The following is a 15805-nucleotide window of genomic DNA, read 5'->3' as shown; positions in this document are numbered from 1 at the left end:
AATGAGTACGGGTTATTGGAAAGACCTGAGATGGAACAGGAACTCACAAATGGCTATCTCAGGCTGCTGTAAAGGTCCCAGTAAACGTAATCCAGAAATAATATGGTTTAACCACATGCTGCTGGGACTGCACCTACCATCCCTGATGCTCTGTCTGCTTGAGCAGAGGCCTCAGGGATACATTCCTATGTATGGTAGGTGAATCACAAGGCCCAGATAAAAGATGAAAGCCAATATTACATCCAGGTGAGGGCCATTAGAGACAATTGGAGCCTCCCATGGAGCTCCTCACTGGTCTTTCAGAAATATAAGTGATTGCTCCAGTTGATACTGGAGCTGAGTGTACTCTGCTACATGGTGACCCTCGGAAATCTTCTGCCCCCTCAGTGCCATCAGTGGTTATGGGGGACAAATGGCTAGGGTGAGGAAGGTCCTTTTGACACTGTAAATTGGGTATTCACACCTGGAAGAATATGAGATTTTTATCTCTCTAATATGAGGGAACATATTGGCTATTAACATCCTACAAAGCCAAATCTATAACCTCTGTTGGTGAATTATGTCTCTGGGTTAGAATAATGAAACCTGTGCTGAAGGGAAACACCAACGAAGAACCAGTCAACCCCTGTGAAGAGTGGTAACAGTCACACAATATAAATTGAGTGGGTGGCATAAGGAAATAGGACAAACTATTCAAGAGCTGCATTGAGAGGGTATTGTATTCCCTGCCCATAGTGCTTCCAACAGTCTGGTATGGATGATAAAAAAGCCAGATGGCTCATAGTAGATGACCATGACCTATGCAGAATTGGACAAGGTGGTACTCCCTCATCTATGGGGCTATGCCCAACATTGCCATTATCTTAGATACTTGGGCCACAGTCCTGGGAGTGTATCATGTTGTACTCGACTGAGCAAATTCTTTTTTTCAGTATACTCCTGACTTATGACTGGCCACCGAGTCATAAGATCAATATATCTCTGTATGGCAGAGGCAACAGTGGACTTTTAAAGTGTTTTTCCAAAGCTATCTGCGTGGTGCCACAATATGTCATGGGATGTTAGCTTGAGATCTGTCTCTTTTCTCCTTCCCCACATTTGAAAAATGGGTTCTTTACACTTATGATGATATCGTGTTAAGATGTGAAGACTTGCCTCTGCTGCAGGACCTCTGCAGATTTTGCTGGAACATCTGCAAGGGAGAGGATGAGCAGCGAACCCACAGAAAATTTAAGGCCCAGACACTGCTGTAAAGTTTTGGGAATTGTGTTGTTGGGTAAGTTGCACATTGTCCCAAAAGCTGGGATTAATGAGGTATGAGTGTATCCTACTCCTAAGAACCTGAAAAAGATTTTGTATGGATTTTGTGGTTTCATAGGACTTTTATTCCTCACCTGGCACAGTGATTCTGTCCCTCAGACTGCCTGATAAAGAAAGGGCACATATGTTACTGGCGATCAGAGCACCAAGCTGCCTTTGAGAATACAAAAGTACTAGTGAAGTAGATTAAAGCTCTGGGCATCTCCCAAGCAAAGATACCATTTGAATTAGATATGTCTGCGACTCCAGAAGGTGTGGGTTTGACACTGTGGCAGAGACAACAAGAAGAGAGAGTGTCCCCTGGATTTTGGTCCCACTTCTGAAGGCAACAGAAATAGCCCCATAGAGCAACAGCTCCTAGGATTGTATGCAGTACTCCTCTAGGTTGAGCCTCTCATGAAGAAAAAGTATATCATGGTGAGAACTCCCTTTCTTCTTAAGGGGTGGGTTGATAATATGTCCTATCCACCCACCTTTGCCGTGGTTCAAACTCCCACAGTGAGTAAGTGGCAAGACTTTTTGCAACAGAATGATACCTGGAATGATAGCTCGCTCTCACTAGAAATATGTGTGCTCCTAGGTCCAGTGGAGTATGTGGATCCTTCAAATGCCTCTACCCCTATTCTTGTGATGACCAATAAAAAGGGGGTGGGGGAAATTCTGCTAATGCCTGATATAAAGATGGACAACCCACCCACATGGGCTACAGTAACTATTCAGCCCAACACTGACACCATCTGGATGAAAACAGGAACAAGTCCAGAAGCCAGTGGGCTAAACTAATAGTGATTTGGCTGGTGATCACTTATGATCCCTAACCTTTAACCCTTTGCACAAGCAGTTGGGCTATTATAAAGGGATTAACCCTACAGCATGGACAGTGGGAAGCCAAGAAGTAGATGATTATGATTAAGCCCTTTTAGGGTCAGGTTATGTGGAAAGACATTTGGGCTCTTCTACAAGAGCCTGTGGTAGTATTCAAGGTCTTTCACCTTATGGCTCAAGGCAATGACAACCCCTAGCAATCCAGAAGCTGATGCCCTAGCTTAGGGTACAAACTTTAGCAACTGGCCCTTTAGTAGATATAGCGGATTGAGTCATAGAAAGAGCGGCCACTATAGCACCAGGGTGGGATTGCATTTTGCCAAGGATGTCAGATTACCTTTGGAATACAGCAACTTAGTTATGCACTAACACCTTGTCCTGTGTGTCCTAGATAATGCCTAAGGCAACTGCCAATGAATGTTGAACCATGCACAGAAGTTCCCATTCAGTGAGGGATTGGTGAAGTGATTATATTGGCCGCCTCCTCCAAGAAAAGGTTTTCATTATGCGTTGGTTGTATGGACACTGTGTCTAGCCTAACCCAAGCTTTCCTCTGCTGCTGTACAAACCACGATGTCAGTATTAGGGGATTAGAGAAGCTCACTGGATACCATCATTGAACAGACAGTTATCAGGGGTCACTTTTCCAAGGTGATGACGTGGAACATAATACTGAATAGAGGTTCAACCCCAGCAGTACAGTTGGTATAAAGGGAAAATGGAATATTAAAGCAGCAATTAAATTACTAACCGGTAAAACCACTTTGTCTGGGTGGATTAAAGTACTGTCCCAGGCTTTAAAACATTTGAATTACCAACTGTAGGGCCTATTGCCCCATCTGCCTGACGGGGGACGCTTGTGAAAACACCTAATACTGTACATTTATGACAGTTGTGGGAGACAGCTATTGCCCTGACTGTCATCCAAGATCAACATTCTGTGCTGCTAAGGACAGCAACCCTCATCATGCCTGACAAAGGTGTATTCTACTGGAATTTGCAATGGAATATCCTACAAGGATGGGTGAGTTGCTCTGACCTTTGAGTGAGGAGGAGCTACATAAGATCAACTGGTACCCCCATTGTCCTGCTGCAAGCTGAATCTCTTGAAATGCATTATAATGGGAATGGAACACATACCGTTTAAAGAAATAAAAAGATGGAAATCCTGGGTTGGTGCATCCTGTTCCTAGTCTATTTCTTCTTACCTAACAGTGCTGTCTTCCGCTGGCCTACATGTAGGGTAAGCACAACCATTTCAAATTCCTGAAGCTGCAGCCACATTAACATCTAATGATCAGGGCACAAATGTAATTCTTATACAAGGTGAATATTTTCCCATACAATTTCCTACTAAATATCTGTCTTTTCAACCTTGCACTTTTGTTTCTTTGGATGTCTGGTCACAAGATGGACACCTGATGGAAATACGTTTCTTCTATTGGCCCACTTGTATGCCTGGCAAAGGAATCAACCCAACTTTTGGGTATGTGGGCAACTGCCCCTCTCTAGCTTGTTAGGATTATTATGGTGGGTATAGCCACTCTAGAACAGGGATTGAAGGGACTTAAAGCAGTATATTAAGGAAGAACAACCTAGGTTTCTTACTTATAATTCATCTGATATTACTAATACTGACCCAAAATTCTGGCCTGTGGCACACATTATCAGTAATACTGGACATGGGTATTCTTTTTGTTAATCATTCAAACTGTATAGACAGCCTATCAGACTCTTGACTGGAAGGGTCCTAAAAACACCACCATCAAAGCCATGGATGCCTATACTCAGATTTGGGATAGGTTCATTTGGCTCACCCCTGTTTAGGGACATTAGGCACCCCTACGTTGGGAAAAGAAATAGCACTCTACACAGAACCAACCCAATTATTTCAGGGATATGGGATGGATATTACCAAAGCTGTGTAGTTACTCTGTCACATTAAAGGATAGTGACTGGTTTGGCACTGACTAATCATGCAGCAAAGGTGTTTTTGGATATCCCTCATTGGGACCCAATGGTTGTATGGCACAATCTTTGTGGCTTCCACGTTAGTGGTTGGGCTGCTGCACACTGGTTTTCCCTGGCCACAGGGGATAATCCACACCACAGTAACAAAAATTGCCAACCTCTGTCTCCTCCAGGCCAGATGGGCACAATCTATTTTCCACCTGTATGATCATTTGGCATCTGTCTTTGTCCTCTCCATTGGCCCAGAAGACATTATATAACACACATAAAAGCCCTTATTAAATTTACCAAATATGACTTAAATGATGGTCACAAGGTCTGGTTTTTGTGAACACTGAACTATGTCTAATGAGGAAAGCTGTCCTCCAAAATAGAATGGACATTATTACTGCCTACTAAGGAGGCACCTGTGCCATTATCTAAACAAAATCTGTGTTTATATCTGATTGGCCTACCAATGTATCATCTTTATTAAATCACATGAGGACACAAGTAAATGCTCTGAGTGATCATACCCCCAGTCTAGAGGACTTAATAGATCAGTGGTTTGGATAATGGGACTCTTGACAGGAAAACTCATTTTGGGAATCATCTTAATGTGTGTCTTCTCTTGGACGTGCCAAATTGCTGCTATGTGATCTGCCCCCAGTACAGCTGCCACCAAAAGGCTGCCTCCCTCAGAGGGGAACCCCTTAATGACTGCTCAGGGCTCATTGTGGAAGAGGGTGTGAGAGGTTATGACATCCACCCCACCGGTGCAGTGTCCCAGGAGGTCATGGGGAGGTCGTGACCTCCAGCTGACCCGCCGGCTGGATCCGGGCACTCAGAGGCTCCTCACCCCCATGGGTCCTGGGAATGTACCTGCCACACATGCTTTCCACAGCAGGAGCTGACTTTAAGGGCGCAACCTTGAGGGAGCAATGTGCTGTTGACAACTTCGGGGTGTCTGTGACCAAGCTCAGGTGAGGCGTCTGCATAAACTCGAGATTGTGGCAGCTGCTGGCAGTGCTCACCACCCACCTCCTGTAACTTCCCGGGCTGGGTCTGCCTGTGTCCTGCTAACTGGGGAGGACCTGTGTCTCCCGCTTCTCTCTCCCTGTCCTCTTTGTGAGTGGGGACAGTTTCAGATTCACCCAGGAAGCTCCTGAGGTTTTCAACCAGCAGTATGTCAGATGTGTAGAAAGACTGTGGAAAGAGAGTACCTTAGGGCATTGCTAAGATGTAAGAGACAGAGGATCCCCCAACCAAACATTTTGGGGAAGTAGAATCATAGAGCTCAGTTTGCCTCAGAAAGTCTGAATTTTCTACTTGCGTTAGAAACCTCTTTCACTCGCAAAAGTGTCACCCTACCTCTGTATCCCCAAAGGGCCCTAACTTCTGTGCAGCTGTCATTCTACTGGCTATTGTCTATTTATCTTTCTCCCTAAATGAATGTCAGCATTTAAGGGAGAGGAAGTGTCTCACTCAACTGTATTTCCAGCTCCCTACACAAACATGGAAGGTAGTAGAGACTTCATCAGTTCTTAATTCAAGAATTTAACTAGGAAAGGATGATGTCATGATTAAGATAAATTGAACTCAAAGAATAGAGATGTGATTCTACATATAACACTAGCTGTAATAAGGAAACCCCCAATTTTAATGGCTTCCCAGATGGAAAAATTATGTGTGGCTCATGTAGCCCACATTAAATGTTTTTGATTGTCAAGTGACTCTCCTGTGAAGAGGGATTTAGGAACCGTGACTTCCATCTTTTGTCTCCACCATCTTCAGTATATGGCAAGAGATTACAGATGGTGAGACAAAGGAAGGGTTATTCTCACAGTTTTTATGGGCCGGCTGTGAAAGTGGCATACATTTCCTTGGCTTGTGTAAACTTTTGCATGTCATATAACACCATCGATACCTCTACAACTACCTGCAACCCAGTCTAGAAATGTGATGTAGCTGTGTGCCCAGAAAGAAACATTCTGTCCTCCAATGCCACTGTATATACATTTTACGGTAATTTCTCTGTAGAAAACTTCATTTTTATATACACAAATGAAACAATTATCAAAAACTATGAGATTATCAGTAATCATAGCAATTTATTTAACACCAGTAATGTGTAGGTCCCCATTCTTAGGGCTTTGCAAACTGATTTGCCATCTATTTTGGGATGGAAAAAGAGAACAAAGAAATTAATTAAATACTCTGCACAGAAGCTGAAGAAAACAAAGAAGAAAATAATAAAATGATAATAATAACAACATATTTAATGTTCACTCAGTTATTGTAAGTGTTAATTTTTACGGGCTTGTTTTCTTTAGGTATGCCTTTCAGAGACATATTTGTCCTAACAGTGAAAAGAATTATTTCAAAGTTATTTTTTAAATCTATTCCAAATAAATTGCTTAATTACCAAAGGGAATTTCATTTTATTACAACTTAACAGGTTTGCATTAAACTCATTCAAACATTGTAGTGTTTTTTCTCTTTTGATATTGTATATCTTTTTTTTTTTAATTTTTTTAACGTTTTTATTTTTTTTTTATTTTTATTTTTTTTTAATTTTTTTTTTTAACGTTTATTTATTTTTGAGACAGAGAGAGACAGAGCATGAACGGGGGAGGGGCAGAGAGAGAGGGAGACACAGAATTGGAAACAGGCTCCAGGCTCTGAGCCGTCAGCCCAGAGCCCGACGCGGGGCTCGAACTCACGGACCGCGAGATCGTGACCTGGCTGAAGTCAGACGCTCAACCGACTGCGCCACCCAGGCGCCCCAAAACGTTTTTATTTTTGAGACAGAGAGAGACAGAGCGTGAACAGGGGAGGGGCAGAGAGAGAGGGAGACACAGAATCTGAAACGGGCTCCAGGCTCTGAGCAGTCAGCACAGAGCCCGACGTGGGGCTCGAACTCACGGACCGTGAGATCATGACCTGAGCCGAAGTCGGACGTTTAACCGACCGAGCCACCCAGGCGCCCCTTTGATATTGTATATCTTAAAGCTAAGTAAGTGATATTTCTGAGTTGAATCAATAACAAGGTAAATATTATTTTATTACTGAGATTTTCACTATACTTTTTAATCCCTAAATATTACATTTTTGATGGAAAATATAAGAGGTGGTAATAAACAAAAATATGAAAATCACCACCAATACTGTCACTCAGAAAAAGCCATTTTAGAAAATTGGGATATATCTGTCCATAATTTTTCTATGAATACAATATGTTAAATTTTTATTGTTTTGTTTGAGCCTTGTTTTACAAAAATAATATCACTTTGTAATCTGTTTTTCTTAGTCAATGTTATATCATAACCATAATCACATATGCTTGTGCCTTAAAAACCTCCTAGTATTTCATAATATGATAAATCAAAATTTATTAAGCCAATCCTTCAATACAACAATTACATCACATCCAGTTGTTCATTATTATACATAAGCTGGAGTGAACATCTTTGTACTTGGATCTTTGCCATTCTTATTGGACTATGCCTAAAATGCAAAAGTATTGCTTCCAAGTTTTAGTATGCATAGGGATCATCCTTGAGACTGATTGAGACTCCCAGGCCCTAGTCATAGAGATTCTCATTATGCAGATCTGGAACAGGGCCTGGGAATCTGAAGTTTAACAGGCACTGTCTCTGATTTTCATGCAGGGGGTTTGAGCACCACATTTTAAGAAGTGATTGCTTAGAGATATTATAAATACTATCTTATCCCTTCAGCCTTTGCAAAAATGCCATTTTCCAGCAATAAGATATATGTTGTCCCAGTAGTCAATTTTACATTGCTTTCCAGAATAAGGCCACTTAATCTCCTGTCTTCTACCCGATAAAGTTGTTCTTTTTATTTTTGAAAGATCATTGATGCACGTGGATCTGGAATTTTTAAAAAACCATTTGTCATATTGTTTTTGAATGGAAATGTTAGGATACAGGCATACACTGTTTTATCATTTTTATTGTCAAGATAAAAACACCACTTTATTTTTAATATAGGTTGTTCTCTCAAAAGAGGTTACCTCTTGAGGTGGTTTTATCTAAAATAAGTCTTTAATCAGATAGCCTGGATTATATAAAGTGTTTTTGCTGTAGCAATGCTATTATCAGAGTGGGCAGTTTAGCACTTATAAAAATATATTAGCTTTGGCCAGTTGCATTCAGTGTTCAGCTCTGCAAGACTCATCCTTTGTTCTTTTCTGTGTTCATCCTGAAGAAGGGTATCTATACACTTCAGTCATTAACTTCTTGAGAAATGTGTAAGGCAGATTATGACCTGTTAGCAATCCCAGAATGTGGGTTCATTCTGCACTTGTGTCCTTAGATGAACACACAGAACTTCACAAACACACAGAGGCTCACTTTCTCAATCTAAAAGCTAAGAATGGGGGCGCCTGGGTGGCTTGGTCGGTTAAGCGTCCGACTTCGGCTCAGGTCATGATCTCGCGGTCCGTGAGTTGGAGCCCCGCGTCGGGCTATGTGCTGACAGCTCAGAGCTTGGAGCCTGTTTCAGATTCTGTGTCTCCCTCTCTCTCTGCCCCTCCTCTGTTCATGCTCTGTCTCTCTCTGTCTCAAAAATAAATAAACGTTAAAAAAAATTAAAAAAAAATAAAAGCTAAGAATGTTACATGTATACCTTTTCTCTTTGTTTTCTGTTATCGCCGTCTCCCTAAACATTGATTTTGCCATTGGCGATTTAAAATCACAGTATTCAAAACTGAAAGTGGTCTTAAGGGTCATTTTGTACAACTTCTCAATTTTATGTCTAAGGAAATTAAAGCCCGACAGCTTCAGTGACTTCTGAACAGCAAATTAATGGCAAATTAATGGCAAAGTTGGGCCAGGAAACTCTATCTCCTGATTTAATCAACAAGGGTTATTATTTATTTTTTTATTTTTTTTAACGTTTATTTATTTTTGAGACAGAGAGAGACAGAGCATGAACAGAGGAGGGGCAGAGAGAGGGAGACACAGAATCTGAAACAGGCTCCAGGCTCTGAGCTGTCAGCACATAGCCCGACGCGGGGCTCGAACTCACTGACCGCGAGATCATGACCTGAGCCGAAGTCGGCTGCTTAACCAACTGAGCCACCCAGGCGCCCCAACAAGGGTTATTATTAATAGGCTGTCCTGATTTCAGTTCTGTTGTTGTTGTTGTTGTTGTTGTTGTTGTTACTATTACTATTATTTTAATGAAAATGTGAGGCTTATTAAATTTTGGTCGATGAGTATATATGTTCTTTTCTGGTAGTCTGCACCCTGCCATATCATACTTGTTAGAAGTAGTAAAACATAGTTGTTAGTAGTTGAACCTTTAACTGAAAGAGATTTCGTTTTGGATCTTGACTTGTAGGGTATTCAACCATCCTAGTTTGGGACTGGGGGGTTCCTGCAGACATGGAACTTACAATGCCAGGCAAACTGGAAGGGTTATCCTACTAATCATATGGCTGAAGGTATGCTGTTTTATAGGTCTCTGTTTCTTTATGTGTAAAATGGGAAAAGTAATAGGACCCAACTCAGAAAATTTCAATAAAATTTATATGAGTTGGTATATGTAAAACACAGTACCATTTAATAAGGGTTCAATAAATATTGGTCATTGTTATTATTAAATTTGTTCTCTGTTTTGCTGAGTTATAATTGACATACAGTATATAAGTATATAAGTTTAACAACATTGTGATTTGACTTACAAATGTGAAATCATGACCACAATAAGTTTAGTTAACAGGCATCATTTCAAATAGATACTAAAAGGAAAAGAAAAAAAAATCCTCATAATGAACTCTTAGGATTTACTCTCAACAACTTTCATATATATATATAGCAATATCAACTAAACTCACCACATTGTACATTATATCCCTAGTACTTACTTATAATTGCAAGTTTGTTCCTTTTGATTGCTTTCATTCAATTTCCCCTCCCTGCACTCCTGCTTCTGGTAACCACAAATCTGACCTCTGTTTTCTATGAGTTTTTTTTTTTTCTCTTAGATTCTACATACAGGTGAGATCATACAGAATTTGGTATTTTCTGACATATTTCACTTAGCATAATGCTTTCAAGATGCATCTGTGTTGTTAGAAATGGCAAGACTGCCTCCTTTGTAAGGCCATTAATATTATTAATGTTGTTCTGCAAAGCAAGTAGAGTCCTCAAAGCACAGATTCGCAGAATCTGGATCTTCATATCTAGGTTTGAAACAAATGAACTTTGATTTTAGCTTAGACCTTTTCTTGACCTTCTTGTTGCCCTTATTTTATTCTACTTACGCATAAAATTAGATAATAAAATCCATGGGTGAACAGAGTACGCTATTGCCTATCTTTTCACATTTTTCAAGGTCTAAACCAGAAACAAATTCTCTATATGGAAATGATATGGATAAATAAAGTATCAAAGGCAGTATAGTGCTCTGAAAATATAAAGGAAAGTAGCTTGGATTATAATAATACTAGCTGCCATTTTGTTGAGTGCAAACTGCGCTAGTTATTGGTGCTTTAAATACTTCGTATCTCTGGTCCAGACAATAACTTTGAGTGGTAAAAATCATTATCCTCTGTGTTCAAAAGGACAATGGACCTTACTTATCTAAAGGTATTAGTATAATAAGAAGCGCAGCAGAAACTCTAAATTAGGGGTGGGCTCTCCAAAGTCAAGTTTTAAAAATGTTTATTTATTTTTGAGTGAGACAGAGAGACAGAGTGAGCTGGTGAAGGGCATAGAGAGAGAGAAACAGAGGATCTGATGTAGGCTCTGTGCTGACAGCACATTGTCCATGCAGGGCTTGAACTCAAACCATGAAATCATGACCTAAGCCGAAGTCGGATGCTTAACCGACTGAACTACCCAGGCACATCTTCAAAGTCAATTATTAAAACACATTTTTTAAGTTTATTTATTTATTTTGAGAGAAAGAGATAGGTAGGGAGAGAGCACAAGTGGGGGAGGAACTGAGAGAAAGGAAGAGAAAAAGAATCCCAAGCAGGCTCCACGCTGTCAGTGCAGAGCCCACTGTGGGCCTTGAGCTCACGGACAGTGAGATCGTGACCTGAACCAAAATCAAGAGTCACATGCTACACTGACTCAGCCACCCAGGTGCCTCCAAAGTCCATTTTTAACATATAATGGACAGCCTAAATTTTGGAAAAGTACTTTGATTCCCAGGAAGAGTTTCTTTACCTGTAAAACTCAGAAGGAAACAAAACTGCTATTTATGATTGTGTATCACATTGCAGGTAGTGAGCAATATACTTTATTATGTTTCTAATAAAGAAACAGAAAACACAGGGAGATTCAGCAGTACTCTAAGAATATGATAGGAGAATGTGGCAACACAAAGACTCTAGAACCCAGCATGTTATCTGGTAACAGTCGGTGATTCTGTCATTCTGAATACATGGATATAATAAACATTGCTCGAGTAGACTTTCCAACCACTGGGAATTGCTCATGGAACATTATATTTTTTCCAACTAGCATCAAAATAATAAGTTTTCTACTTTATTCTAAGCTTGATTTGCCTCTGCATATGGATAATAAGGATCTAATTTGCAAAATTCAGCTATGATCTGCTGGGCTCTCAGCTTTCCTTTTCATGTCCTTTTTTTAATTCCCCTTAAAAAATCTTACTATAAAACTTTGCATAGAATATTTATCCAAGTGACACATAACATGTGAAAATATGTGTTATAACTATGGCCCTAAGCATGAAAAGAAAAAGAATATAACTTATTTTCTCCCTTGTTCGTCATAGGCATGTATGTTTACCTATGTCATATGTGAAGATATGTATATATTAATTTTCTATAAGTCATCTTTTAGAAGGTAGAAAACTATTTTGACTTGCCCTTGATTTTATAGAATTCATGCACGGAGTAATAAATTCTAATATTATTGGAGATCAGTTAATTGCAACCACTGATCCTCATCTAAATATATTGATGAACAAATTTATTCTTTTGAAAATAAATCTAGATTTCAGTTATTAGTTCTGATCTTTTCATAAAATATTTCTGTTAGTATTGTTGCTTCATTGTTTATATATATATATATATATATATATATATACACACATGTATATACACACACACACAAAATAAATGTTATATATATGTAACAAAATAAATGTTATATATATACACACACACAAAATAAAATAAAAATTATATATATATAATAAAATAAATATATTTTTTCATATATAATTTCCCTTCATTTCTCTCTCCGAAAGTGTAAAGCCATCATTATTGAGTACTGTACTTTCTTCACCTTTTGCCTTAGGCTTCTGAGGAAACACTGCATTCCAGTAATGAAGAGGAAGACCCTTTCCGAGGAATGGAACCCTATCTTGTACGGAGACTTTCTTGCCGCAATGTTCAGCTTCCCCCTCTTGCCTTCAGACAGTTGGAACAAGCAGACTTGAAAAGTGAATCAGAGAACATTCCCAGACCGACCAGCCTCCCTCTGAAGATTCTACCACTGATTGCTATCACTTCTGCAGACTCCAGTGGGTGAGTGCCTCTGGGCAACATTTTTCCGTTTTATATTTTGGATGGTGATTGTTATCTTTGGTCTTTTGAGATTTTGTGGCTCATTGCCTGATTTGATTGGGAGGAAAATGTCTCTACCTCTACAGGAGAAGCTGTTTTAGTCAAACGGTTTTACACAGAGGAGTTGAACAGGTATTGGTGAATGAGAATAAACATCTAAGAAAGGAGACTTGGACTTGGAAAATTAATATTGGTCATATGTGATTTAATAAAAAAAAATCTTAACACATGAGAACTAATTAACACATTAATACATAGGCATACATATCTGGAAACAGTAGGCCATGTTCACTGGTGCAAAATGAATTTTGAATCAAGAATAGATTGTCATGTAATAAGAATCCAAGGAAATAAGCAATTATATTCAGGAGGCTAGCAATTTGGCCTTTGACACATCAAGGTGTTGCTTACCAGAATACTGTTTCAGTTCCAAAAAGGAGGTGGTTTTATATAGTGTTAGTTATGGAAGGATCACGCACAGTCACTGTCTCCATCATTCAATAACTTTTGTATTGCTGACTTTGCAGAATAGTTGTGTTTTTGTTCTTTCTCTGCTCTTTAGCAATGGAGGTTTTACTCTTTAAGAGCAATGTTGCCAGGTAAACATTAAGAAAGAAAGTATGGATAATGGGCACATCCATTCTTTGCTGTTTTGGTCAGCTGCATTTTTAAGAAGATTGAATAGGAAAGAAAGGAAGAAGCCAGTGGCCCATATTTGGAAAGACTCTAGAGCATTCGCTAAGATTATGAGAACAAAGCAATTTGTTAGGTGACAATGTGATTCTTCCCCATTCTCCGCCAAATTGAAGGCATGTCTAGGAAAGGTGCTTCTGGATTTTCCTAGAAGTTGTTAGAAAAGTTGTAATTAGAAGAAATTTTGCTAGTAACTGCCCTCTGTGATACTGAGTTTAGTTTGAATTGTTACAGACCAGTGCATAGGACTTGTGTTATTAAAAGGTATGAAGAAATTACTACTAGGTAAGTAAGAATATACCAAATTCTTAAAGAAATGGAAAGTGGAAATATGTGTCTAGTTGTCTTTGGTTTTTGTTTTTGATGAACCATGTATGTAAGGAAGCTTGTACACTTATTGATCAAACACACTGAAGCAGTTGGGAATTTTATATGGCAGCTTGACCTGGACATTGAAAAATACTGTCTCAAAAAACTGATTTCCCCTCTCTTTGGGATCAAAGATGCACTACTGCTGTTCATCTGTGTATAGGGCAGGATTCCCAGATATCAGGGATTGAGTCAGGGGTCACCAAGACTTCCCCTAGATGCCATGATTTGCTAGATGAGCTCGCAGGACTCAGCCAGTAGTCCTATTCATGGCTGAGATTTATTACAGCCAAAGAACACAAAGCAAAATCAGCAAAGAGAAAGGCACATGGGGCAAAATCTGGAGGAAAGCAGCCGGAAGCTTTCTTGAGTCTCCAATTACAGTAGAGTCAGACAGGATGCCCTTAATTCCTCTAGAAGTGAGCTGTGACAACACCTGTGAAATGTGTCACCGGAAAAGTCTTATACCAGAAAAACCTCTGAAAGACTTGGTGCTTGTATGAGGAATGTGAAACGGTGCAACTCACAGAAAGATAAGGGGGTTGCCAGGAGCTAAGGGTAGGGAAATGGGAAATTGCTATTCAATGGGTATATCATTTCAATTATGCAAAATGAATCAGCTCTAGAGATCTGTATCATTATGCCTATAATGAACAACATTGTGTTGTGCGCTTAAAAATTGGTCAGGGGAGATCTCATGCTAAATGTTCTTACCACAATTAAAAAAAAAAGCAAGATAAAAACCCAGGAAATAAAAAATAGACTCAGTGACCAGAATTTTTACTGGGGGCTGGTCACTTAGGCACCCTCTATCCAGCCTATGCCTAAATTTCAGATTCCCAGAGGGAAAGCAGTTGTTCAGCACAAACCACTTTTTTTTCTCTTTTAGAACCAGGTTAGGCACAGTGAATGTCTCTTACCATTTAGGGAATGGTGGGCAGTCTCCTGAAATCCCAGTTTCTAGATACCAGCCAAGGGCAAACTTTCAAACAGGCTTTTCTGAAGATAATGTCACAGGACTGATGTTAACTCTTTTCTGCACAGCAGGTTTATCTTAGAATCATTATCTTGTTTTGTCTACATTTGAGTAAGAAGAGAATATACTTAAAATTTAAATAAATTTCAGCTGTGATGCATTCATTTAACTTTGGTATCTAAAAGAATTCGATGGCTAATCATGATTTCTCATTCAAACCTCATGTTATATCATCTGCTATTAAAAGAAAATAATGCAATAGATCTAATATATCTCTATATAGTTGGCCATGTATATAATTAAAATTCTTAGGTAAAAACCTAACTCAATTAATTACATTTAAATGTGTTGCTAAAAACAAATAGTCTCTAAGTGCCAAATAGAGAATTGTCAGTATGGTTATACTTACGTTGGTTCAAAGTTTGTTTCCTTCTTAATAAGAATCTAAGAATCAAGTGTAAGTGAAATTGTGTTTACCATTTGCAAACTTATTCAGTATTTTGGAGGAAAGAGTTTGTCTTTTAGAAAGGTGAAACCAGGGTAATTCGTACATGAAGTCAGCCAGGAGAAACCATGGACAAGCGTGACCAACAAGAAACAAAGACTAAGAATGTATGAAAGGGCCTATTATTACATTCTGAGGCAAAAATTATTTGTGAATTGAGTATTTGAGAACTATAAAAATCAGGTGTATAATTTTCTGGAATATCTAAGCTTTGGAAGGGAAGCAGAAGGTAAAGTTAGGGCTTATATCCTGTAGCCACTTCAGTTAACCAAACCCCCAGATTCCTTCAGAGAAAGGGCTAATGGGGAATTGAGACTATTTTAGCCAAGTTGTCTCAGTTCCTTGTTGTTGAAGGTAAGCCTGCCACCAGGTCTCTTCATCAACCTACACTGAGACACTGGTAATTGTAAATCTTTGATGGGAAAGGAGGCTTTTCATGTCCTTTGGATTTATTTTCCTTAATTTCTTAACATCATAACTTTTTGTTCTTTCTTCCTGTGTATCAGCACACCAGAAACTTGCTCTGTAGGTATCACACAGTGGGTCTAGAGGCTTATGCAACCCCTTTAGAAAGACACAGTGTGGCCCCAAGAGT

At 39.3% G+C, this 15805-nt stretch overlaps 1 protein-coding gene across 6 annotated transcripts in view; it reads left to right on the top strand.

Moving 5' to 3' along the window:
- The window catches only part of PDE4D (phosphodiesterase 4D), a 1416267-nt gene that overhangs the window by 460172 nt on the left and 940290 nt on the right, over positions 1–15805 (top strand). For all 6 annotated transcript variants that reach the window (XM_045493932.1, XM_045493941.1, XM_045493924.1 and 3 more), the window contains exon 3: positions 12399–12628. In XM_045493932.1, the coding sequence (XP_045349888.1) occupies positions 12399–12628 (230 nt within the window). The remainder of the gene's footprint in view (positions 1–12398; positions 12629–15805) is intronic.

This window comes from Leopardus geoffroyi, chromosome A1 (assembly GCF_018350155.1).
Source record: "Leopardus geoffroyi isolate Oge1 chromosome A1, O.geoffroyi_Oge1_pat1.0, whole genome shotgun sequence".
NCBI classification, from domain to species: Eukaryota; Metazoa; Chordata; class Mammalia; order Carnivora; family Felidae; genus Leopardus; species Leopardus geoffroyi.
The sequence above is the reverse complement of the archived record's forward strand: the minus strand, read 5'-3'. Positions and strand labels throughout refer to the sequence as shown.